The sequence below is a fragment of the Microtus pennsylvanicus genome, chromosome 5 (genome assembly GCF_037038515.1).
Source record: "Microtus pennsylvanicus isolate mMicPen1 chromosome 5, mMicPen1.hap1, whole genome shotgun sequence".
Taxonomy (NCBI): domain Eukaryota; kingdom Metazoa; phylum Chordata; class Mammalia; order Rodentia; family Cricetidae; genus Microtus; species Microtus pennsylvanicus.
In genome coordinates this window covers 68219906-68245046 of record NC_134583.1, presented here as the reverse complement: position 1 = coordinate 68245046, position 25141 = coordinate 68219906, and the positions used below count along the sequence as shown (strand labels likewise).

Below are 25141 nucleotides of genomic sequence, written 5' to 3'. Positions count from 1 at the left end.
GCCAGCTCACAATCTTAATTCCAGTTCCAAGAGATCTGATACCCTCTTCTGGTACACATGTAGTACCTGGACAGACATGCAGGGAAAATATTCATTCACATAAAATAAAATATAATACTTAGCATGGTGGAGATTGTCTTTAATCCCAGGGCTGGAGAGGCATAGTCAGGCAGATATCCGTGAATCTGAGACCATCCTGGTCTACATAGTGACTTCCAGTACAGCCAATACCACAATGAGAGACCTTGTCTTTTAAAAAGCAACAATAAAAACACTCTATGGTCTGCGCTGATGCTTGCCCATAACAGGCAAGGTAACTTCATTTGCAGTGGTATTCATTACTGAGGACTCATAACTGAGAATCAGACATTGAAGGCATCTGTGACAATCTCCCACCCCACCCCACCCCACCCCACTTTCAAAAGAAAAAGAAAATATTGTGGAATATGATGTGGGAGTGTCATATATCAATCTGTTGATTTCATTGGTTAAGCAATAAAGAAACTACTTGGCCCTGATAGGTTAAAACATAGGTGGAAGGAGTAAACAGAACAGATGCTGGGAGGAAGAGGAAGTGAGCTCAGAGACACCATGCTCCCCTCTCCCGGGCAGACGCATAGCTCTGCTCTCTGAGGCAGATGCATGAAGCTCAGACCCAGGATGGACATAGGCTAGAATCTTCCCGGTAAGCACACCTTGGGGTGCTACACAGATTATTAGAAATGGGCTAGTCCAGGTGCAAGAGTTAGTCGAGAAGAGGATAGATATAATGGGCCAAGCAGTGTTTAAATAAATACAATTTTTGTGTTGTTATTTCGGGGCATAAGCTAGCCAGGCGGCCGGGGTGCAGGGGACACAGCCCCGCCGCTCCTATTACTACAGGACTAATCCTCCTTTTTACTCTAAAGATTTCTCTCTCAAATTGGTTTAATAAAGCACTGACTGTCCAGTAGCCAGGCAGGAAGTATAGGTGAAGCAACCAAACTAAGGATGCTGGGAAGAAGGGTGGAGTCAGAAGATGCCAACCAGATGCAGAAGAAACAGAAGATCAATGTGCCATGCTAATAAAGGTACCACTGTGTGGAGATGAATATAGAAATATGGGTTAATTTAAGTGTAAGTTAGCTAGTAACGAGCCTGAGCTATTGGCAAAGCATTTATAATTCATATTCAGCCTCTGAGTCAATTATTTGGGAAAGGGCAGTTGGGAGAGAAACATCTGTCTACAAGAAAGTCTAGACAGGAGGTCACTGAAGTAAATCCTTTAAAATGTGATAAAGTGTAGCTCTTTATAACTGATGATTTCTGGTGGGTGGAGCACCAGGGGACAACATGGGACTCAGATGTGTTCAAGGACTGGCCACTGGGAGGTGACCATGCTCAATGAGTTTATGGACAGCACAAACTGAACTTGGTGAATTTAGGACAGGGGTATGGGGGTGCAAAGGTGGACCTGGGAGGATAGGAAATGAGTGTCATAGGGCGCACTGCATGAAGTTCTCAAACAAGCAAAAAAATATTATGTTGGGGAGGAATAAATAAATAAACCTGTTTGGTTTTCCTTTGTTTTGGTTTTCCAGACAAGGTTTCTCTGTACTTTTAAAGCCTCTCCTGAGCCGGGCGGTGGTGGTGCATGCCTTTAATCCCAGCACTCGGAGGCAGAGGCAGGCGGATCTCTGTGAGTTCGAGACCAGCCTGGTCTACAAGAGCTAGTTCCAGGACAGGCTCCAAAACCACAGAGAAACCCTGTCTCAAAAAAACCAAAACCAAAAAAAAAAAAAAGCCTCTCCTAAAACTAGCTTTTGTACACCAGGCTGACCTTGAATTCACAGAGATCTGCCTGCCTCTTCTTCCTAAGTACTGGAATTAAAGGCATGTGCCACCAACGTCTGGCTAATAATATGAACATGTCTCTGTTTCCTGCTCTGCTTCTCTCGGGTTCTCCTTCTCACTCTTCCTCCTTTCCCCAGAGGCCGGTCTCCCCTGTCTCTGTCCACCTTTTTCCATCCCCTTCCCCCTAATAAAAACCCCTTCACATGCACTCTGCTGCATGGCGCCTTTTCCCTGGTTTTTAAATTACAATACTGGCACACACCTTCAAGCCCAGCACTTAGAAAGCAGAAGCAGGCAGATATCTCTGTGAGTCTGAGGCCACCCTGGTCTTTATAGAGAGTTCTAGGACAGTCAGAGCAACACAGTGAGACCCTGTCTTGAAGTAAACAAACAAAAGACCCCCACAACAAAGTGCTTTTATATTGAAAGATACAAATTATACATGCAGTGCAGCGTAATGCTTTGATATATACTTACAATATGGAATGATTAAGAAAGCAAATCTGGGGGCTAGAGAGATGACTCAGTGGTTGAGAGCACTGGCTGCTCCTCCTGAGGTCATGAGTTCAATTCTCAGCAACCACATGGTGGCTCACAGCCACCTGTAATGATATCTGGCGCCCTCTTCTGGTCTGTAGGCATACATGCAGACAGAACAATGTATACATAATAAATAAATAAATCTATAAAAAAAAGAAAAAAAGAAAGCAAATCTATGCTTGTATACTGTCTTGTGTGGTGAAAACATTTAAATCTTTTCTTTTGCCAAGAGTTATGACTCGAACCTGCAATCCTAGCATTGAAAGACTAAGGCAGTACGGTTGCTTAGAGTGTGAGGTAAATCTGGCCTACATAGTAAGATCCAATCCAGCCTGGGGTACTGTGTGAGATCCTGACCCATTAAAAAAGAAGAAAAAGAAGAAGGAGAAGGAGAACAGAAGGAGAAGGAGAAGGAGAAGGAGAAGGAGAAGGAGAAGAAGAAGAAGAAGAAGAAGAAGAAGAAGAAGAAGAAGAAGAAAGGAAGAAAGAAAGAAGCCCAGACCTTGCAGCTCATACCTTTAAGGCCAGCACTCAACACGGAGTTAAGCGGGTCTCTGTGAGTCCAGCCTGGGCTACACAGAGAAACCCTGTCTCAATACATAAATAAATAAATAAATAAACAAACAAACAAACAATAACCACAACAAAAAAATCAGAATGATGAAAAGTTTTTTCAACATCAAACAGAAAGTTTCCATTCGAGAATTCAAAAAAGGTAATAAGCAAGATTCCGAACAACCCAGCTTCTGTTGCCATGGTATTGCAGTTCACCTAAAGTCAACAGACCATAACCAATCAGTTCTTTACCGTGTGGAATGTGGTCCCATTCTAGAACTGTAAATAATGCCAAGCAATATCTTTAAATTGAGCTGAGCATGGTAGCACAATACTTAGATCCTGGCTTTAATCCAGCCCTAGGGAGGCAGAGGCAGACCTGTCTCTGTGAGTTTGAGAACAGCCTAGTATACATAGTGAGTTCTGGGACAGGAAAGGCTACATAAAGATACTTTGTCTCACAAAATAAAAAATAACCAACACTTTTACATTGTAAAAGCCCTTTATAGACCATAAATCAAAATCTTGGCTTTTATTATTCATTTTTGTTTCAAGACTGAATTTCTCTGTGTATCCTTGGATGTCTGAACTCACTGTTGGACCAGGCTGACATAGAACTCACAGAGTCCCGAGTGCTGGGGTTAAAGGTATGAGTTGCTAGGGTGAGCTTCTAAACCCTGGCCAGGCAATGGTGGTGCAGTGATACCCTTTTTCTTCTCCTCCTCCAACTCCTTTTTCTTTTTTCTTTTCTTTTTTTCTTTCTTTTTTTTTTTTTTTTTTTTTTTTTGCCACAGGGTGTCTCTGTGTAGTCCTGGCTGTCTTGGAACTTTGTAGACCAGGTCCAGTTTAGCCTTGAACTGAAGAAATCGGGCTTTTTTTCTTGAAAAACAAACGCAGAAACAGAAGGCCATGGTGGTGTCATTTAATCTGGCAGAGGCAGAGGCAGGGACGTTTTTGTGATTTTGAGATCAGCCTGTTCTACCTAGTGAGTTCCAGTGTTGCGGGATAGCATAACCAAAATCCGAGTTGAGAATCTGTAGTAAGCCGATCTGCAAATGCCTGGAGAGAAACTCCTCACGGAGAAGCCTCAGATGCATCTTTCAGGGAGCTTTTAAGGCTTTTAACCACAGAAAAACGACATCCCGGTTGGCAGTTGCAAGGAAAAGTAAAACAAGCAGTTTAACTGAAGCCAAAAGCATGCAGTTAGCTGGCTCATTTCAACCCCAAATTTCTAGAACAGGGTTGGGTAATTTCCCACAGTAGAAAAGGGATGAGCGTGTCAATTTCAGGTTACCACAGAGAAACCTTTGCCCTGTCACTCCGGGACAGCCAGGGCTCTATAGAGATCACGTCCGCTTCAAAAGGCAAAACTTGTCTATTCAGCGCTGAGAACATTACGGTAAAAGCAATCAAGGGCTTTAAGATTTGTAGCTGAGGAGGAAAAGTCTGCACTTTGCCAATTCCGTGCCTGGAAATCCAAAATCCTGAAGGTGCAGCACCCTTGGGTGCTCAACACTTAGTCACAGAAGGCAGGGCCTATCCCTGGGAAGCGTTGCTTTAGGGACCCAAAGTGAGCCCAAGAAGGCGGAATTGTAGGGCGATAAAACAGAGGCTTTGGGCAGTGAGAAGTCGTGACTGGTCGAATCTGAAGGAGGGGCGGGACCCGGGCAACTCAAAAGAGATGAACCGGTCCCGAAGAAAGGAGTCCTGTGGACACTGGGGCTAAGGCGAGGCCGAGGCGGCGAGAGATGGCGGCGGCCAATTCAGGTGCGCGGGCCGGGAGGGCGAGGCGATTGTCGCGAAGAATCCAGGGTGCCGGGGCGCGGGGCGGAAGGCCGGGGGTGGACGCCGCAAACCCTATTCATCCACTCCCAGCCTTATTAAGCCCGGTTGAGATCCGCTGCCCGGGCTCCGGTGCCCGTCTAGCGTCTGCACACTTTGTGCGCTGCCGTTTGCTTCGTCTGTAAAGCCGGGCAGCCACCCCATCTGTGAGCAGTGAGCAGTGAAGAGACCTGGTGTCTGGGTCCCCAGAGATCTCAGGGGATTCGCCGGGCCGCCCGAAGGCTCTGCTGGGCATCGCTGTGAGTTCCGGCAAAAAGAAATTAAAGACTTGAACTTTCCCTCTTTGCGGGGAATTGGATGCTATTTTCATGTTGGAAAGGCTGTCAGGAATTTCAGAATCGTTTCTAAGTGGATTTGCATATGCCTGTCTTTCCTTTCTTTAGACCGAATTCTGGTCTGTAACTGCTGTTTGCTCAGCCTTTGGGGGAGGCAGACATAAGGAGAACGCCACGCCCCAGGCACAGCTGCAAGCATTTATAATGAATCCTTTAATGTTTGTACAGAGATCCGAGATGGTAACCGCTTTCAAGAAAAAGGTTTATTTTTATCTTCTGTGCGCCACCTGTGTGTGGTTTCCCGCAGAAGCCGGAAGAGGGAGTTGTGTCCACTAGGGCTGGAGTTAAAGGTGTTGTGAGCTGCCTGATGTGTGCTGAGAACCAAACCCGGGTCCTCTGGAAGAGCAGTAGACTCTCTTAACCTCTAAGGCTCACCAGCCTCCTGTACTTGGACAAGAGGAAACAGACATAATGAGCTAAGTAGCTTGTTCAGTCCAAGGTGACACAACTAGCCAGTACTGGGGGGTCTGTCCAGGGCCAGCCTCGACAAAAATACCTTTCTTCCAGAGTGGAGGCACGAGAATTTAGAAATATAGTAAAGAATACAAAGATGCAAATGAAAATAATAAAACGCAGAAACAATAGGATAGTATCAGGAGGGAATTTCAGTGAGTACTGAAAATTCGCCGTGTTTAATTGTCAACTGGTTAATATACCCCTGACTTCAAAGGTAGGAGTAGAACAAAAGAACTGCATTAACATACAAATTGCATGTCATGGGGTACATTCACCACTCACGCCCTTGACTCACGCCCAAGACCAAATACTCTGCAGGCAAACCACTGCCTGGGTGAAATCCCAAGTTATTTCCGTGAAAGGAATTGGAATTTAGTTGGATCCTTAGACTTTTGTTTTAGGTAGCAACCAACTACTTTAATACGTCAGGAGCACAAGGTCTGGCAATTTTCTACACCCATTTACAATAGCCCGGAGAGAACAAAACTTTGATTTACAGCTAAGTGGGACCTTTGTTTGAGTTAGAAGCACTATAACCTAGTATAAATTACAAACAAGTTCTAAACTCTCTGACCTTTGGCTTCTTTGGGAATCCACAGGGGTCTAAATTCACACTCAAGCAAAGCACTTTCCTTGATTATGCCCAAATACAGGCTGAGGCCCCCTTGTTTCCGATACATAGTAAACATTGAAGTGTTTGAATGTAAGCTCCTCCTTTCCTAGAGGTGGCTACGATCATTTCCAAGCATTCTCATGAACTAATGTAATAGATGAAAACAATGGAAGATAGACAAACTTGTAGAAGTTGAAACAAATCCTTTGGTATTTTGAGAAGGCTTTTATTTAGTTTAGTTTTGTTTTGTTTGTTTTTTGAGATAGGGTTTCTCTGTGTAACTTTGGAGCTGTCTTGGAATTTGTTCTGTAGATCAAACTGACCTCAAACTCACAGAGATCTGCCAGCCTCTGCCTCCTGAGTGCTGGGATTAAAGGCATGTGTCACCACCACCCAGTTTGAAAAGTCTTTTTATTCAAAGAAATGATACTTCCACAGGGCGGTGGCGGCCCACATCTTTATCCCAGCTCTCAGGAGGTACAGGCGGTCTGTCAGGTCTCTAAGTTCAAGGACAGCCTGGTCCACAAGTGAGTTCCAGGACAGGCAGGCCTACTCAGAGGGAACCTTCTCTTAAAACCAAAAACAACAACAAAAAGAAGCATAGTGATAGTTAGGGCTGTACTTGTTCTTCCAGAGGATCTGGGTTCAGTTCCCAGCACCTCATGGTGGCTCCCACCTCTCAATAACTCCAGTTCCAGGGGATACTAGGGCATCAGGCATGTACACGGTGGAAATACATACAAGCAGGCCAAACTCTCATACACATAAACAGAGAAATAAGAAAATAGTGGTCAAAGCAGGTTTCAAAGTTTGGGTAGGATTTACTCAACCTTGAAAAGGACCAAAAGACCTAGTGTTATTTAGACATAAAGAAGGCCAAAATGTTCTTTGATTCATTTTTCTCCTCTTAAAAGAGAGGAGTGGCCTGGGAAGATAGCTTGGTTGGGCAAAGTCCTTATCACAATGTTAGGAATATTTCCTAATGCGAGCTCTCTGCCGAAGCAAAAATCCCAATCAAGCCAAATCACAACAAACCAAATTAATAAATATCCAGGTTTAATGGGATTCCTGTGCTCTCAGGTGGCCCGGCGAACACGAACACGGGGATGGGGGTGGGGGTGGGGGTACCCACCACGTGATTCTTCTCTGGGAGCTCACATTAATACTCTCTGGGAGTGGTCCTGACCTGGCGTGCTGGGATTTGGAGTCCAGACCAATACAACAAGCGAGGGGCTGGAGGCTACGTTACCAACTTAACATTCCAGACTCTTTGGATAGAGGGATGACAGGAAATTGAAGTGATAATTGTGACCAATAATTTAGGCTCTCTTAGGAAAAAGGGGCTTTGACTCAAGTCTGGCTACTTCCTGCAGGTATAGGGTGATGTGGGGAAGGGGAGAGCTAGGTGTTGGTGGATCCAAGCTCAGCTAGAGGTGTGGCTGGAAAGGCATCCCATGTACTGTCATTCCGGAGACATCAGGCATCTGTTCCTTGGGGGAGGTGAGAAAGTAAGTGTCTAGGAAGAAAATATTGTTATTACCAAAGATGAGTGTGCCAGGATGAGGAGCAGGTAGGCCCTTCATTGTGGCATCCTAGAAAACCAGAGGGTGGAAAGGTCCTGTCTGCTGGATAGACCAAGTGTCCTGAGTAGATGCCTTATTGAGCCTGGAGAGATGGTACCAGCATCGGTGTCCTAAGAGCTTGGCAGCCGAGGGGTTGTTGAGGATTACCGTGTGAGGTCCTGTCCGTCAAGGTTCTGGAGACCTAGGAGTTAACTGTTTGAGGAGTACTCTGTCCCCTGGGGAGAGTGGGGCAGGTTTAGGGGCATTAGGGTCCACTGGTGTGGTGGCAGGCAGACAACTGTCAGTGTGTGAACGGAGAAGGGACCTTAAAAGGGAGCGGTAGGGTAGGTACCCTTCCAGTGGAGGAGTTTTGACTGGGAGGTGATGGTTAAGGAGAAAAGGCCTGCCGTAAAGCAACTCAAAAGGGCTCAGGCCCATAGGGGAATATGGGTGAGAGGTCCCGTGGGTATCCCTCTGGCTGCCTGGTACAGAGGCTTGGCTGTAATGGAAACGTTAGGGATCCAAGGGCGAAAGAACCCAAACAAACCCAAAAATGAGAGGATCTGAGCCCCTGTGGTTGGAGGCTGTAAATCTCGCAGAGCCTGGACCCTCTCAGAGGTAAGGGTCTTAGACCCCCAGCTAAGTTGAACACACGAATATACCACTGTAGGAGAGCATAGCTGAGCCTTATTTGGTGAAACTAGATATCCCAGGGATCCGAGGAAGTTTAGGAGTGCAGAGGTGGCCTGTTGGGACAGAGACAATGTAGGACTTCAGAGAAGTAGGTCGTCCACGCACTGGAGGAGTGTGCTGGAACCTGTGTTAAAGTTTGAGAGATCTCGAGCCAGATCTTGGCCAAAGAAATGGGGGCTGTCCTGAAAACCCCGAGGGAGAACAGTCCATATAAGCTCTCTGGAGAACCGGGAGTCAGGGTCCTCCCAGGTGAAGGCAAAGAGGAAGTATGAGTCAGGGTGTAAAGGGACAGTGAAGAAGTCATCTTTTAGGTTTAGAACTGTAAAGTAGGAGGTGGTAGGAGGGACATTAGGCAGGAGATTGTAAGGGTTGTTAACCACTGGGTGAACTGGATTGAGGCAAAAGTCTTGAACCAGGCAGTAAGCACCTGAGGACTTCGGAAAAATTGGAGTGTTGCCAAGGTGAGTCAATAGGAATTAAAAGTCCTTGAGACAGGAGACAGGTGATGACAGGGGAGGATGACCCAGGGAGGGATCATGATATGGCATGCTGGGATTTGGAGTCCAGACCAATACAACTCCCAGGCCTAGGGGGTGAGATAGATGCAAGGGGCTGGGGATTACACCCCCAATTAACACACAAGACCTGAGTTTCATCCCATCTTGCAGAACACCAGACATTGACCTTTAGCCTCCATGTCTAGATGCATTCCCACAGATACGTGTGGGTCTGCAAACTCAAAGATGGGTTAAACCCCAACACTGGTGTAACCCTAACATTCAGGGGCCGAGGCAGGGGGATTGGGAGCTCAAGGCAGCCACTCTCACAAAACAAAATAAATATTTAGAAAGATAGAGCAGAGGCTAGGGAGGTGGCTCAGCAGCTAAGAAAATTGTATGCCCTTCAGAGGGTCCTGATTGGGTCCACAGCACCCAATGGGAGCCCACAACCATCTGTAACTCCAGTTCAGATGATCTGATCCCCTCTCCTGGCTTCCACAGGCACCAGGCACATGTGGGGTTGTCTAGAGTTAGCATAGCTGTGATGAAGCTCCATGACCAAGAGCAAGCTGAGGGAGAAAGGGGTTATTTGGCTTCAGTTCCACACTGTAGCCCACCACTGAGAGAACTCAGGGCAGGAACTGAAGAGGAGCTGCAACCTGGAGACAGGAGCTGGTGTAGAGGCAGAGGCCTTGGAGAGGTACTATCTACTGGGTGCTCTTCGTGGCTCGCTCAGCCTGCTTTCTTATAGACCCCAGGACCACCAGCCCAGGGATGGCGCCACCCATAATGGGCGGGGTCCTGCCTATCAATCACTAATTAAGAAAATGCCCACAGATGGATCTTATGGAGGCTTTTTTTGGGGGGGGTCTTTTTGTTGTTGTTGTTTTTTGAGACAGGGTTTCTCTGTAGCTTTGGAGCCTGTCCTGGAACTAGCTCTTGTAGACCAGGCTGGCCTCAAACTCAGAGATCTGCCTGCCTCTGCCTCCCAAGTCCTTGGATTAAAGGTGTTCACCACTACTGCTTGAAGGAATTTTCTCAATTGAGGTCCCCTCCTTTCAGATGACTCTAGCTTGTGTCAAGCTGACATAAAACTAGCCACAACAGTGGTACGCAGACATACATAATATTAAATATTAAATAAATTTTAAATTAAGAAAAACTGTCAGGTATTGATGATTATGTGGAAGACAGAAGACAGTTTAAAATTCCTAGTTTGGAGTCTGAGGCCTTAGTGAGGAACCTGTTGCAGGGAGCTAGGTGGGGAAGGTTTAGTGCAGGTGGAATTAGAGGCACCTTGGAACCATCCTAGAGAAGGTAGATGGTAGACTGGACAGAGGAACTGCGAATTGGAGTCTGCTCTCTGCTATGAAGGGGCTAAAGGGCATCATCAGCTTGAAGATGTTCATTTAAAATGAGAATGAAGGTAATTGGTGTCGAGAGAAGGTGGCTGTTGCCTGTGAAGTGAATCTGAGCTGTCTCATCTGGGGTGACATTTGTGCCCCGGGAGCACGTGGAAGCGTCTGGAGACATGCTCTGCTTGTTACAACTTGGAGACAAAGACAGAGAATGCTGCTGGGCTCTAGTGGGTGTTTGTGGAACAGTCTGCAGTGTGAGCCCACAGCAAAGAATTACACAACTCAAAATGCTAATAGTACAGAAGCTGACAGGGGGTAGGACATAGGAGAAACATTTAACACCATTAAACTAAGGAATAATCAAAAGCTAGTAAAACAGTCAGGGAAATGGATGGCATAGAAACCAAGGGAAAAGGGTATCTCATAAGTGTGTTGAATTCCGGGGGCTGGAGAGATGACCCACAGGTTAAGAGCATTGTCTGCTCTTCCAGAGGTCCTGTGTTCAATTCCTAGCAACCACATGATGGCTCACAATCATCTATAATGAGATCTGGTGCCCTCTTCTTGTATGTGTCTACAAAGAAATAAAGAAGAAGAAAAAAGTGTGTTGAATTTCTTAGGAAGTCAGATAGGGTTCAGGCTGAGTGTGCCTACTGAATCTGGAGTATGAAGTCCCTTAGGATCCTGGGTAGAAGCAAGCTGCTGAGATTAAAATGTGTCAAGAAAGAGAATAATAATCATAATAGCAACAACTGACATTGAGACTTGCAGGGCACCTACTGAATGCTTTATATACATTTTTAGTCTGGATGGTTTTTCTGTAATAAATAGTTATTATTTTTGTAGAGAGAAATGAAGTTTGGAGTGGCTAAGTGACTATTGAGGTCAGAGAACTGCCAGCCAGCATTGTCTTTGACTCCAAATGTCGTCGGTATACACAGAAGGGGTGTGGTAATTCATGTGTGGACTTCAGAATTAGACCTCATTTGAAGCTTTGGCATTAACAAGCAGTTAAAGGAGGGGCAAACTGCCTAAACTGTGCTTCTCCACCTTCCTAATGCTGGGGCCCTTTAATACAGTTCTTCATGTTGTGGTGACCCACACCATAAAGTTGTTTCATTTCTACTTTATAACTGTGATTTTGCTGCTATTATGTGATGCCATAAAACAATCCTACAGCAGTTCAGAATTTTTTTTCTTCGTTTTTCGAGACAGGGTTTCTCTGTGGCCAGTTCAGAATTATTGATTATAAAAAATGGTTATTTATTTAAGAGGGAAAACTTAACAGATCATCCATCCTAAACAACAGTCCTCTGAGTGCAAACAGGAAACAGAGTCTAGCAGCCAGAAAGGGAGCAAGAAGCAAGAGAGTGGGAACACGGTTCCTGCTGCTTTTTACACTATAAGAAACCATGCCCAAGTGGGTTGGTATCTTAAAGACTATTGGCTGAGGAGAAGAATGTGCTCCCACATCAGTTATGAATAATAATGTTATATCTATGTTTCCGATGGGTTTTTGGAGAGTGCCGTAAAAGGGTCCTTTGACTCCCAAAGGGTCAGGCTCACAGGTTGAGAATCCCTGGCCTAAATCTTTCATTCTGTGCCTTTTAGTGGGAAGTAGGGGCTGTCAATAAAACAAAGCACTTACTAGCCTGAATCTAATACCATGTGCCTGTAATACCAGCACTTAACTACTGAAGCAAGATGGTACAAATTCTAAGCTACCTGGGCTACGCAGTCAGTCCCTATCTCAAAAAAAAAAAAAATCGGGGTCTCTGAGCTCACTTCCGAGTTGAGTTCTTGCTGTTCTTACTTTTTTTTTTAAGATTTATTTATTTATGTAGTTGTGCATTGTTTTTCTAGACAGGGTTTCTCTGAATAGCCCCTGCTGTCCTAGAGCTGGATTTGGAGACCAGACTGGTCTTGAACTCACTGAGATCCACCTGAGTAGGTGACACTAGAGATTTAACTGTGCCTCGGATAGCCCATAAACCATCTGATTTCAGGGTAGTTTGGTTCTTACCATCAGAACAGGGAGAACCAGAGGATTAGGGGCCTAGAAAAGATCTGGAAGGAACGGGACTGTCCATCGGCAATTTTCTCTAGGCTTGGGGCTAGGTCTGAGGTGAAGCATCAGAACAACACAGGTCTGTATTCCAGGCCAGGGATGCCTGGGCAAATGAGGTTGGAAAGAAAGGAATGAGCCCTCCTTTCCCCTCTTCTTCCCACTGCAGCCTCAGAATGTTGGCCATCATTCTCTTAGCCCTTCTTTGTGCCTCGGCCTCGGCAATGCCAGTAAGTGAAATGCCCCAGAACTGGCCATGGGATCATGGGGAGGCAGCCTATGAGCTGCCACTCATCAGGGCTGTCAGACACTGGTTTGGGGTGGCAGAGGAAATGAGGGTGGCTTCCAGAGTATTTGTCCCTCCAAGCCTTTTTTTCTCCTCTAGTTCAGTCCAGGTCCTCTTATAGTGGGGAATATGGAGGCAGAGGAGGAAAGCAGTTCTCCCATTCTACAAACCAGCTGAACGGTTCCATCACCGCCATCCGTGTCCGATTCAATTCATTTTACATCACTGGGTGAGCATCTTCTTGTTTCTGTGATGTGGGATTTTACTGGGATGGGAAAGTCTCGTTCACTCTGGATCACACCTATTTAATTGGGTAAGTCACAGTGAAGTGGTGTGGACCCCAAGTCCAAGTCCAGAATGTGCTATTTAGTCCCCTAGTACACATGATCTTGGCAAGTCACAACCCCGGACCCTCAGGGGCCTCACATTACCTGGGCTGGATCTAAACCTGAGATCTAAACCTCTTTTCAATGTTTCTTTCGGGCAACCTAATCTTTGCTTGTTGTCTGTCCTGGGACAGTGCCATTCCTTCCTCTAGCTGGAACTTTCCATCACCTGCAGGGACAAATGCATTTCCTTTTAGTCCAAGTTCTGAACTGTGACGCGGTGCTGATTCGCCTGGGACACTCTCCAGTGTCTGAAATCCTCAGGCTTCTTTAAAGTGTGTTTTGAGCAGGGCAGTGTTGGCACAAACCTTTAATTCCAGCACTCAGGAAGCAGAGGCATGCGGATCTCTGTGAGATTGAGGCCAGCCTGGTCTTCAAGAGCTCATGCCATGAAAGGCTCCAAAGCTACACAGAGAAACCCTGTCTCGAAAAACCAAAAAAATAAAATATATATACATATAAAGGATATTATGTATAGTATATATCAAATATATAAATATGTATATAAAATATATAATACATTATTTTATGTTTGTGCGCATGTGTGGAATTGCTCAAGTGTCCCCTTGTACATGTGGAAGCCAGAGGGGATCCTCTGGGAATGGGTTCTCTCCCTCCACCATGTGGACCTAGGGGTTGAACTTAGGTTGTTATGCTTGGCAGCAGGCAGCTTTACCAGCTGAGCTACCTTACCATCCATCCAGTCTTGATTATGATAACCAATGTGTTCCTTCTTCCTTCTCACACCTGCCCCCAGTCTCCAAGTGCGCTATGGCACAGTGTGGAGCGAATACGTGGGTGGCCAACAGGGAAACATGGAGGAGATCTGGCTGGAAGATGGGGAATCTGTGGTCCAGGTGTCTGGCAAATACAGAATTTACATGAAGCAGCTGATCTTCGTGACAAACAAGGGCCGCAAGCTGAGTTTTGGAGATGACAAAGGCACCTGTTTCACCGCTGTTCCCTTGCACCCCAAAACCGTCCTCCGCTTCATTAGTGGCCGATCTGGCATTTTCATCGATTCCATCAGTCTACACTGGGATGTCTAGCCTAGCCAGTGCAGCACTTGCTGAACCCTACCTTTCTCTCTGGCGGGGTGCTGTGGTGGGAGGGAGAACTCCCTTATCACCAAGCCCCATGCAAATGTGCAAATATCTTAATAAAAGGATATGACTGAGACCGTGTTCACATCTTAATTCTAATACAATTGTGTGAATCTTACTTCTGGATTTTTTAATAATTTTTTTTAAATTTGAGACATGACCTCTCTACATAGCTCTGGCTGTCCTGGAACGCACTATGTAGACCAGGCTGGACTCACAGAGATCTGACTGTCTCTGCCTCTGGAGTGCTGGTACTAAAGGGGGGTTTTCCACCACTGCCTCTCTGTATCTGCTGTTCTTGAACATTAATCTGGAAAATGGGAGAACAAGAAAGACAAGTGCTAGAGGCTTTTCTTTACATGTTATTAAAAATAGGAGAAAATTATGCCTATACAGACTCTTTCCAAGGATAGCCCCTGAGAATTTTCCCTATAGGAGCTCAGAGGCTACGGTAAGGCTCAGATATTCCAGCTTACCAAAACCCACTCTCTAGCTCTCTTCTCCTTGGCTTGGAAAAGTGTTTTCCTGCCCCAGATGTCACCGTCTTCCATCTACGTGAAGCCACTTGCTGTCTGTGGCGGGAATATTATCCTTTCTTCTTTCTGGAGCCCACTTAACTTCTAAAGTTTGCCATGGACTTCACTCTGTTGGCCTAGCCCAGATCCTCTTAATTTTACTCCCAAGCCTGGGTGTTTCTAACTTAGATCTCTCAAAATTGAGACTCTTTCCTTAGGAAGCTCACACATTCCCAGTAGTGTGAACTCTGTGCTCAAAAAGAAAACCCCTGGCCTGACATGGTGGGTAGACAGATTTAATGGGAGCACTCAGGAGGCAGAGGCAGAGGCAGGTAGCTGTCTGTGAGTTCCAGGACAGCCAGGGCTACAGAAATAGAACCTGTCTCAAGAAATCAAAAACAAGACGATGCAAGCCGCAGGCGGCGGGGGCCGGCTCGGTGCTCAACACTGAAAGCAGATCGCCCCACTACAATTAAATCAAAGACTTTGGTTGGTGAGGTCCCTGGCAAACGAGGAGCCGGGTCCTGTCCCTGAAGACCCTTCTGAGGGGTGAGAGGGATCTTGGCCCCCGGCAGGAGCCAGTAAACAGAGCAAGGGCATTTTGTAAGAGGAACCCCTGGCCAGCAGATAAACCTGATCTGGTTTTAAAAGACCCATTAGATAGCTTAGAGAGGAGGAGATGGGCAGGCGCCAAGGCAAAAATTCACCCAATAATCTGAATAACAACATGAAAACACCAGAACCCAATGATCTTACAACAGAAGGACTTGAACACCCTAACACAGAAGAAGTGGAAAAAATTGGCTTTATGAAAGCAATAGAGTCCCTTAAACAACATGTGAAAAATGCCCTTATAGAAATGGATGAGAAGTATAACAAAAAGTTTGAAGAAATGAGTAAATATATACATGATACCCTGGGAAACCAAGAAAAACCATCAAACAGGTAATGGAAACAGTTCAAAAATTGAAAACTGAAATGGAAGCAAGGAAGAAAACACAAACTGAGGACCAGTTGGATATGGAAAATCTAGGTCAACGAGCAGAGCCTACAGAAACAAGCATAATCAATAGAATACAAGATATAGAAGAAAGAATCTCAGATTCTGAGGACACCATAGAGAAAATAAACGCACTGATCAAAGAAAACAGCAAAGCCAACAAATTCTCATCACAAAACATTCAGGAAATATGGGACACAATAAAAAGACCAAACCTAAGAATAATAGGAATAGAAGAAGGAGAAGAGTCACAGCTCAAAGGCCCAGAAAATATTTTTAACAAAATTATGGAAGAAAACTTTCCCAACATAAAGAAAGATATTCCTTTGAATATTCAAGAAGCATACAGAACACCAAACAGCCTGGATCAAAGAAAAACATCCCCTCGCCATATAATAATCAAAACACAAAATACACAGGTTAAAGAAAGAATATTAAGAGCTGCAAAGGAAAAAGGCCAAGTAATTTATAAAGGTAAACCGATCAGACTTACACCTGACTTCTCTATGGAAACCGTGAAAGCCAGAAGGTCGTGGATAGAAGTACTGCAGAAGCTAAGAGACCATGGATGCAAACCCAAACTACTATACCCAGCCAAGCTATTGTTCACTATCAATGGAGAAAACAAGACATTCCAGGATGTCCACTCTCTCCATACCTCTTCAATATAGTGCTTGAAGTTCTAGCAATAGCAATAAGACAACATAAGGGGATCAAGGGGATTCGTATTGGAAAGGAAGAAGTTAAGCTTTCATTATTTGCAGATGATATGATAGTATACATAAGTGACCCCAAAACTCTGCCAAAGAACTCCTACAGCTGATAAACACCTTTAGTAATGTGGCAGGATATAAGATCAAGGCCTTATCATACAACAAAAGTATATGCTCTACTATGTTCATAGCAGCATTGTTTGTAATAGCCAGAACCTGGAAACAACCTAGATGCCCTTCAATGGAAGAATGGATGAAGAAAGTATGGAATATATACATATTAGAGTACTACTCAGCAGAAAAAACAAGGACTTCTTGAATTTTGCATGCAAATGGATGGAAATAGAAAACACTATCCTGAGTGAGGTAAGCCAGACCCAAAAAGAGGAACATGGGATGTACTCACTCATATTTGGTTTCTAGCCATAAACAAAGGACATTGAGCCTATAATTAGTGATCCTAGAGAAGCTGAATAAGGAGAACCCAAAGAAAAACATATAGGCATCCTCCTGATTATTAACCTTCATCAGGCAATGGAAGGAGACAGAGACCCACACTGGAGCACCGGACAGAAATCTCAAGGTCCAAATCAGGAGCAGAAGGAGAGAGAGCACGAGCAAGGAACTCAGGACTGTGAGGGGTGCACCCACACACTGAGACAATGGGGATGTTCTATCGGGAACTCACCAAGGCCAGCTGGCCTGGGTCTGAAAAAGCCTGGGATAAAACCGGACTTGCTGAACATAGCGGACAATGAGGACTACTGAGAACTCAAGAACAATGGCAATGGGTTTTTGATCCTACAGCACGTACTGGCTTTGTGGGAGCCTAGGCAGTTTGGATGCTCACCTTACTAGACCTGGATGGAGGTGGGTGGTCCTTGGACTTCCCACAGGGCAGGGAACCCTGATTGTTCTTTGGGCTGATGAGGGAGGGGGACTTGACTGGGGGAGGGGGAGGGAAATGGGAGGCAGTAGCGGGGAAGAGACAAAAATGTTTAATAAATGATTAACGGATTGAAAAAAACAAAAGTTAAAATTTAAAAAAAAGGGGGGGGAACCCTAAGTGAGCCATGGTGGTGCACACGTGTAATCCAGAACTTGAGAGACTTGGCTAGCCTGGTCTACATATTGAGTTCAAGGCCAACAGTTCTACATAGTAAGACGCTAAGAGGCTTCAGAAGGCAAAAAAATTGCCACAAGTTTAAGGCTAGCCTGAGGAACAGAGTGAATTCCAGGTTAGAGTTAGGATATTTTATTTGTATTTTTATAAATACCGCTTGCCTGAAGATCAGAAGCTGGAGGCCAGGAAGTGGTGGCACACACCTTTAATCCCAGGATTTGAGAGACAGAGGCAGACAGATCTCTGTGAGTGCAAGACTTCCCTGGGCTACACAAGATCCATCCAGAAACAGATCCAGGTGGTGGTGGCTCACACCTTGAATCCCAGGGCTTGGGAGTCACACACCTTTAATCCCAGCACTGGGAAGATGGAGATAGAAACGTTATGGCTGGGCAGAGTGAGGAATAGAAAGGGGAAGAGACAGGACTCAGTGGAGTGTGGAGTCTGAGGATTCACAGTCGGCATCTTGCACACTCGGTCCGAAGATCTGGTAGAGGCAAAAGGTCTCTAGTGAATGGCTGCTTTGCTTTTCTGATCTTCAGCTTGGACCCCAATACCTGTCTCTGGGTTTTTATTATTCGTGCTACAGGTTAGTCCTGGATACAGTGAGACACTTTCTCAGAAACCTCAATGCATGAATAAATAGATAAAGGGGCAAGAGGGGAGCTTTCCACTGTGGGCATTCATGAATATAAGGGGTTGGTGAGAATATGGGCCACTAGATAAATTCAGCAAAGATAGAACGTTACTTTGAAAATAATTCTTCGGATCCCAGTTCTGAGTTCTCCAACACTAACAGGTTTAATGAGTAGCAGCATGGAGCTGATGAAGTCTGGGTTCCAGAAGTATGCCACCACGTCCCATTTACATAATACTGTGGCTGCAGACATGCTAGGTGAACATTCTATCAAAGAGCCATGTCCCCAAACAGTTCTTCCAAACAGTTACATGAAGGAGATTATGCCATTGTCCTTTATTTATATGTAAATTACTTAGCATGAAATTCACCCCTTTAAAGTATGTGATGTGGAGTAGGGATATAGTCTACGGTGTGTGTGTGTGTGAGTACATGTAATGACATGTAATGAGTATGTGCATATGTGTGATGAGTGTGTGCTCACCTGTGTGGAGGCTAGATGTTGATATCACATGTAATAGATAGATGTTGATATCACATGTAATAGATGTTGATATCACATGTAATAGATAGATTTTGATATCACATGTAATAGATAGATGTTGATATCACATATCTTCTGTTGCTCTTCACCTTTTTTAATTTTTCTTATCTTTTTTCTTTCTTTTTGTGTGCATTGTGTACAATGCACACAGGTACACACACTTGCGCACGTGTGTGCATGGGGAGATCACTGTCATCATTGTGTCTTCTGTCACATGCTGCCACCTTGTTTAGAGACATGGTCTCTCATTAAGCCTGAAGTTCACTATTTTGGCTGGGCTCTCTGCCCAGTGACCTCCCCAATGCTGAAGCTGCAGGCATTCCAATGGCCACACCTGACTCTATGGAGGAGATTTGACCTCTGACCCTCTCGCTTTAACAACCAGCATTCTTAACCTTTTATTTTTTTTTTTTTTTGGCAAAAGACATGTGTTTGAAGAATTTCCATTAGCCAGGTGGTTGTAGTGGCACACGCCTTTAATCCCAGCACTCTGGAGGCGGAGGCAAGAGGATCTCTGTGAGTTTGAGGCCAGCCTGGTCTACAAGACCTAGTTCCAGGACAAGCACCAAAGCCACAGAGAATCCATGTCTGAAGAAGAAGAAGAAGAAGAAGAAGAAGAAGAAGAAGAAGAAGAAGAAGAAGAAGAAGAAGAAGAAGAAGAAGAAGAAGAAGAAGAAGAAGAAGAACAACAACAACAACAACAACAACAACTACAACAACAACAACAATTTCCATATATATTTTAGAAAAAGAAGTTTTTAGCAGTGTTTGGGAGACAGTTTGGAGGGAAGGGGGAAAGTGCAGCAGGTTGCTCTTGCAGAGGACCTTGACTCAACTTCCTGTACTCAAAACACTCAACTGGTAGCCCATAATCTTTTCATGGTGTGGGGTGGAGGATTTCTCTGTGGAACACTCCTGGCTGTCCTGGAACTCTCTCTGTAGACCAGGCTGGCCTTGAATTCACAGAGTCCTCCTTCCTCTGCCTCCCAAGTGCTGGTATCTAAGGCATGTACTACCCCCACTGGTCAGCTCACAATCTTAATTCCAGTTCCAAGAGATCTGATACCCTCTTCTGGTACACATGTAGTGCCCGGACAGACATGCAGGGAAAATATTCATTCACATAAAATAAAATATAATACTTAGCATGGTGGAGATTGTCTTTAATCCCAGGGCTGGAGAGGCATAGTCAGGCAGATATCCATGAATCTGAGGGCAGCCTGGTCTACATAGTGACTTCCAGGACAGCCAATGCCACAATGAGAGACCTTGTCTTTAAAAAAGCAAACAACAAAAACACTCTATGGTCTGCGCTGATGCTAGCCCATAACAGGCAAGGTAACTTCATTTACAGTGGTATTCATGACTGAGGACTCATAACTGAGAATCAGAGACATTGAAGGCATCTGTGACAATCTCCCACCCCACCCCACCCCACCCCACTTCCAAAAGAAAAAGATAATGTTGTGGAATAATCCTCTTATTTACTGTAAAGATTTGTCACCTGAATTGGTTTAATAAAACACTGACTGTCCAGTAGCCAGGCAGGAAGTATAGGTGGAGCAACCAAACTAAGGATGCTGGGAAGAAGGGTGGAGTCAGGAGACACCAAACAAATAGAGAAGAAGCAGAAGATGAATGTGCCATGCTAATAAAGGTACCACTGTGTGGAGATGAATATAGAAATATGGGTTAATTTAAGTGTAAGTTAGCTAGTAACGAGCCTGAGCTATTGGCAAAGCATTTATAATTCATATTCAGCCTCTGAGTCAATTATTTGGGAAGCGGCTGCCAGATATTTGGGAAAGGGCAGTCGGGAGAGAAACATCTGTCTACAAGAAAGTCTAGATAGGAGGTCACTGAAGTAAATCCTTTAAAATGTGATAAAGTGTAGCTCTTTATAACTGATGATTTCTGGTGGGTGGAGCACCAGGGGACAACATGGGACTCAGATGTGTTCAAGGACTGGCCACTGGGAGGTGACCATGCTCAATGAGTTTATGGACAGCACAAACTGGACTTGGTGAATTTAGGACAGGGGTATGGGGGTGCGAGGGTGGACCTGGGAGGATAGGAAATGAGTGTGATTGGGGTGCACTGCATGAAGTTCTCAAACAAAAAATAATATTATGTTGGGGAGGAATAAATAAATAAACCTGTTCTGTTTTGCTTTGTTTTGTTTTTTGAGACAGGGTTTCTCTGTAGCTTTGGTGCCTGTATTGGACTAGCTCTTGTAGATCAGGCTGGCTTCAAACTCACAGAGATCTGCCTGCCTCTGCTTCCCAAGTTTTGGAATGAAAGGCATGTGCCACCACCGCCTGGCTAATAATATGAATCTCATATTCAGGGGCCTGTGGCTCTGCGTCTGATTCCCAGTGCTACATAAAACTGAGTCCGCTCATCATTGCATCCTTGATTTCCAGCTGGACTCCCCATCTCCTCCATCACACAGCTTAAAACCGAGAAGAGTGGCTGTGGGCAAAGTAAATGAGCTGGTGGATGGGACATTCTTCAGAGAAAACCTGCTGGCTAGCAGAGCTGAAGCTGCAGTGTCCAATGTGGTAGTGGTGGGAGGTGGGGTAGGGTAAAGCTGCTGTGTGAAATTGCAGCCCACCCAAGCTCACCAGCCTTAGGGGTGCTACCAAGGCATGGTGGACTGTCTCATGCAGATTCCTCAGACAACAGTTTCTTCAGTTATCAGTGTGGCAATTTGGCAAATATTGATATTTTCTAAAACAAGCTTCAAATTTTGCTGTTCAAGACAATACATCCTTTTCTGTCTAGAGTTAATGAGACCACTCTGGAGCTTTTTGTTGTGTCTTGTTTGTGAACCAGCTGTGGTGGTTCCCATAGTTCATATATTTCAATACATAGTCACCAGAGAGTGGCATTATTTGAAAGGATTAAAGGATTAAGGGGTAAGGTCTTGATGAAGGAAGTGTATCATGGGGGTTGGCTTTGAGGTTTCAAAACACTATGCTAACCTCTATCTTTATCTACAGATCAGGATGTAGTTCTCAGCTACTGCTCTAGCATCTGCCTGCCTGCCACCATGCTTCCTGCCATGATGTTAATATGACTAAGCCTCTGAACCTGTAAGCAAGCCTCTGTAGAAAGACTTTTCTTTGGGCCACCAACTCACAAAAAAATGACAATGACTTTTATAATTAATTATAACAGCTCAGCCTATAGTTTAGACTTATCCCACGAGCTCTTAAAACTTAAATTATCCCATTTCATCTATGTGTTGCCATGTGACTCATGGCTTTTACCTGTCCTCCTGCACCTATTGCTTTCTCTGCATCTGGCTGGCATCTCCGTTCTTCTCTCCAGTGTCCTCTGTGCCTGGAATAACTGCCTAGCTATTGGCCATTCAGCTTTTTATTAAACCAAACAGAGTAACACATCTTCATAGTGTACAAAAAGGCTATTCCACAACATTTTCCCCTTTTTGTCTAAATAGAAAGGAAAGGGTGGAACTCTAATACAGTAAGAACAATTATCAGGTAAAAATGACATTAACAATGTCCAGTCCATTTGTGGTTGGCAAATTTGGAGAAAGTACACCATTATCTATCCTTTCTTAGTCCAAAGTTATATACCTAAATCATTTTCTATCATAACTTGTATTACCATCTCAAAATTATCTTTTTAGACCTCAAAACATTCTCCTAAGTGAACAATTTAAGCTTTTAAGTCTCTTGACCCCATATATCTTATATCCCCTTTGTGACTTTTCTCTGAATTTGGTAACAGAAAACTGTGACTATAACTCACTCATCATTGACTCCATCAGCAATCTGAGAAGGAGATAAAACTACCTGAGTAAAAAGAAAATGCAGAACAAACATCCTCCAAAACTATAGAATGACAGAAACACCTGTCTGCCTGGACAATCAACCAAGGTTCCTCTGTGACATTAGCGCATCCATCTTCGGTCTGCAGGCCTGGCAATGCAATAGACTTTTCTATGAAGCAGGAATTTTGAAGGACTCTCCACTTTGTCTTAACAAAGTTCAGCAGCTACTTTCTTTTGTGTCCTCCTTGTCCACCTTGGACACCATACTGTCAGCAGTTGAGGCAGGGCAGTCTCTGCCCAAATGGCTAGTTTTTGCCACAAAGAAAGCAAACTGCGTATGGAGGTTCTTTGATGCCAACCATCCTTTTTGAAGTAAATTGGTGCTGCCAGGAGCAGACGTGTCTCACTGTCATGAAAAGCTGTAGGTTATTAAAACACCTTACATGTCATATTTCTTTAGATATCTGAAGTGTTTGAAGACCACCTGTATACATAAATACATCTGTTTGACCTTGAAAACATACCTAACACAACTACAGGATTAATTGTTATAGGTGACTAACAACTAACCTGCTTTTCGTTATTATCCTATATTGTTTGTAATAATAACTTTCAAGGATTAGAAATTTAGAAATTTACATTACATTAAATGAGCTGCATAGGTACAATACCTTAAGCAAGAGTATGTTAAACAAAAACAACCTTAAATTTTTATCAATATACAAAAATTCATACCATTGTAAAATATTTAAGACTAGTAGTAGTTGCTTTTCTAGTTTACAAGTAGATTCAATAATCTACCCTTTTATCCTGTCACTTCTGTATCCCCTTTCCCTGAATCTAATTTCCTCTGTTTAGCTTTTTTCCTGAGCATTACTAATAACAACTTGTAACCAACCCCCATAAATGATGACAAACATCCATACCCACTGATTGACCAAAAGCCACCTACCCTACTTCTTGGGAATGTGGGTGTTGTGTTCTCTAGACTGCTTCCTGTTTCTGGGGGCATTGGCTGGGACACCCTGACAAAATTAGTATAACGGTCAAGTCCTGGGTAGAAGAGTCTGTGAGCTGAACCGTCTCAGCCATGAAACTCCCAACTTCCACCAGGTTTAACCATGCCTTTAACCCTAGCATTCAGGAGGCAGAGGCAGGTGGATCCCTGTGAGTTCAAGGCCAGCCTGGTCTACAGTCAGTTCCAGGAAAGGCTCCAGAGCCACAGAGCAACCTGTCTCTAACCCCCACCCCCAAAAAAAAAGAAAAGAAAGAAACTCCCAACTCCCTTGCCTTCCTTTTTGGATAAGGTCACAGGTGAACCTGAAGCTCCCTCTGGAGCTGAGAAGGATCTCAAACTTCTGGATCATTCTGCTTCCCCCTTTCAAAATGCTGGAATTACAAGTATGTGCCACCACACTCGGTATACACAGTTCTGGGAACCAACCACAGATGACACCCTTGCTTCTCCGCATCACTGGGTCCCTCCATCTTATACTGGCATGATTGGCGGTCCCTCCCCTTTCCCACCTCTGGCTGTTTCTTGAGTGATGACTTGCCTCTCAATTGTGGTTCCACAGAGCCTGGACAGTGAAGTGAAACGGTCGGATATTCCAGGTATGTGGCTAACACCCCAGCTTTCCCAGGTCCCGCAAAGATGAATGATGCCCCCAGGTCAGCAGGAAGCATCCTCATCCCTGCCTCACCTGCTACCCCTTTCCAATGCCTCACCTTTTATTTTTTTTAAATATTTATTTATTATGTGTAGGGCCCTGGTCTCCCTTATTCCTGTGGTGCATTTGTGGGGACAGTTTATGATCTACTAACTAAGCTTCCTGTGTGTTTCTGTGCTATGCCTGCCCCGCCTGGTGGTTAGCTGCAGGGCATTTACTCCATTGTTAATATGGTAATTTCCCACCTGCCTGGGCGGAGATCCTTGTGCTGCAGTCAGGTAGATAAGGACTCCCCCAATGCTGAATAAAGTGGCATTCGGCTGATTTCCTTTCGAATGACCCTGGTCTCTCTGTGTCTTCTTTTCAATCTCCAGGCCCTTGCCCGACTCGCGTTCGGTACAGTGGCGCGAACTGTACCGAGGGTGTAACACCAAATCGGGTGTTACAATTATGTATACAATATTCTGTCTGTGTGTATGCCTGCAGGCCAGAAGAGGGCACCAGATCTCATTACAGATGGTTGTGAGCCACCATGTGGTTGCTGGGAATTGAACTCAGGACCTTTGGAAGAGCAGGCAATGCTCTTAACCTCTGAGCCATCTCTCCAGCCCTGCCTCACCTTTTATAATAAAAAGGGAGAAGTTAGTATTCAGGCATCCGCACGGGCCTGCCCTTAGGGTCCTGACAGAATACATCCACAGCAGCAGCCACTAAGAGCACCTCCTCTGCACATTCACTAGGGCCCTGTCCATCTCCTGTCTCTGTTTCCTGCTCTGCTTCTCTCGGGTTCTTCTTCTCACTCTCCCTCCTTTCCCCAGAGGCCGGTCTCCCCTGTCTCTGTCCCCCTTTTTCCATCCCCTTCCCCCTAATAAAAACCCGTTCACATGCGCTCTGCCGCATAGCGTCTTTCTCTCTCGCTGGTTTTTAAATTACAACACTGGGTATAGTGGCACAGGCCTTCAAGCCCAGCACTCAGAAAGCAGAAGCAGGCAGATATCTCTGTGAGTCTGAGG

General features: G+C 44.8%; 1 protein-coding gene across 1 annotated transcript; it reads left to right on the top strand.

Annotated features, from left to right (window-relative positions):
- Positions 1-4605: 4605 nt before the first annotated feature.
- On the top strand, positions 4606-14208 carry Zg16 (zymogen granule protein 16). Its single transcript, XM_075972320.1, has 3 exons — positions 4606-4695; positions 12738-12867; positions 13782-14208. Exons 1-3 carry the CDS (start codon positions 4677-4679, stop codon positions 14071-14073), a joined length of 441 nt encoding a protein of 146 aa, XP_075828435.1. The 5' UTR covers positions 4606-4676; the 3' UTR covers positions 14074-14208.
- The last annotated feature ends 10933 nt before the right edge of the window (positions 14209-25141 follow it).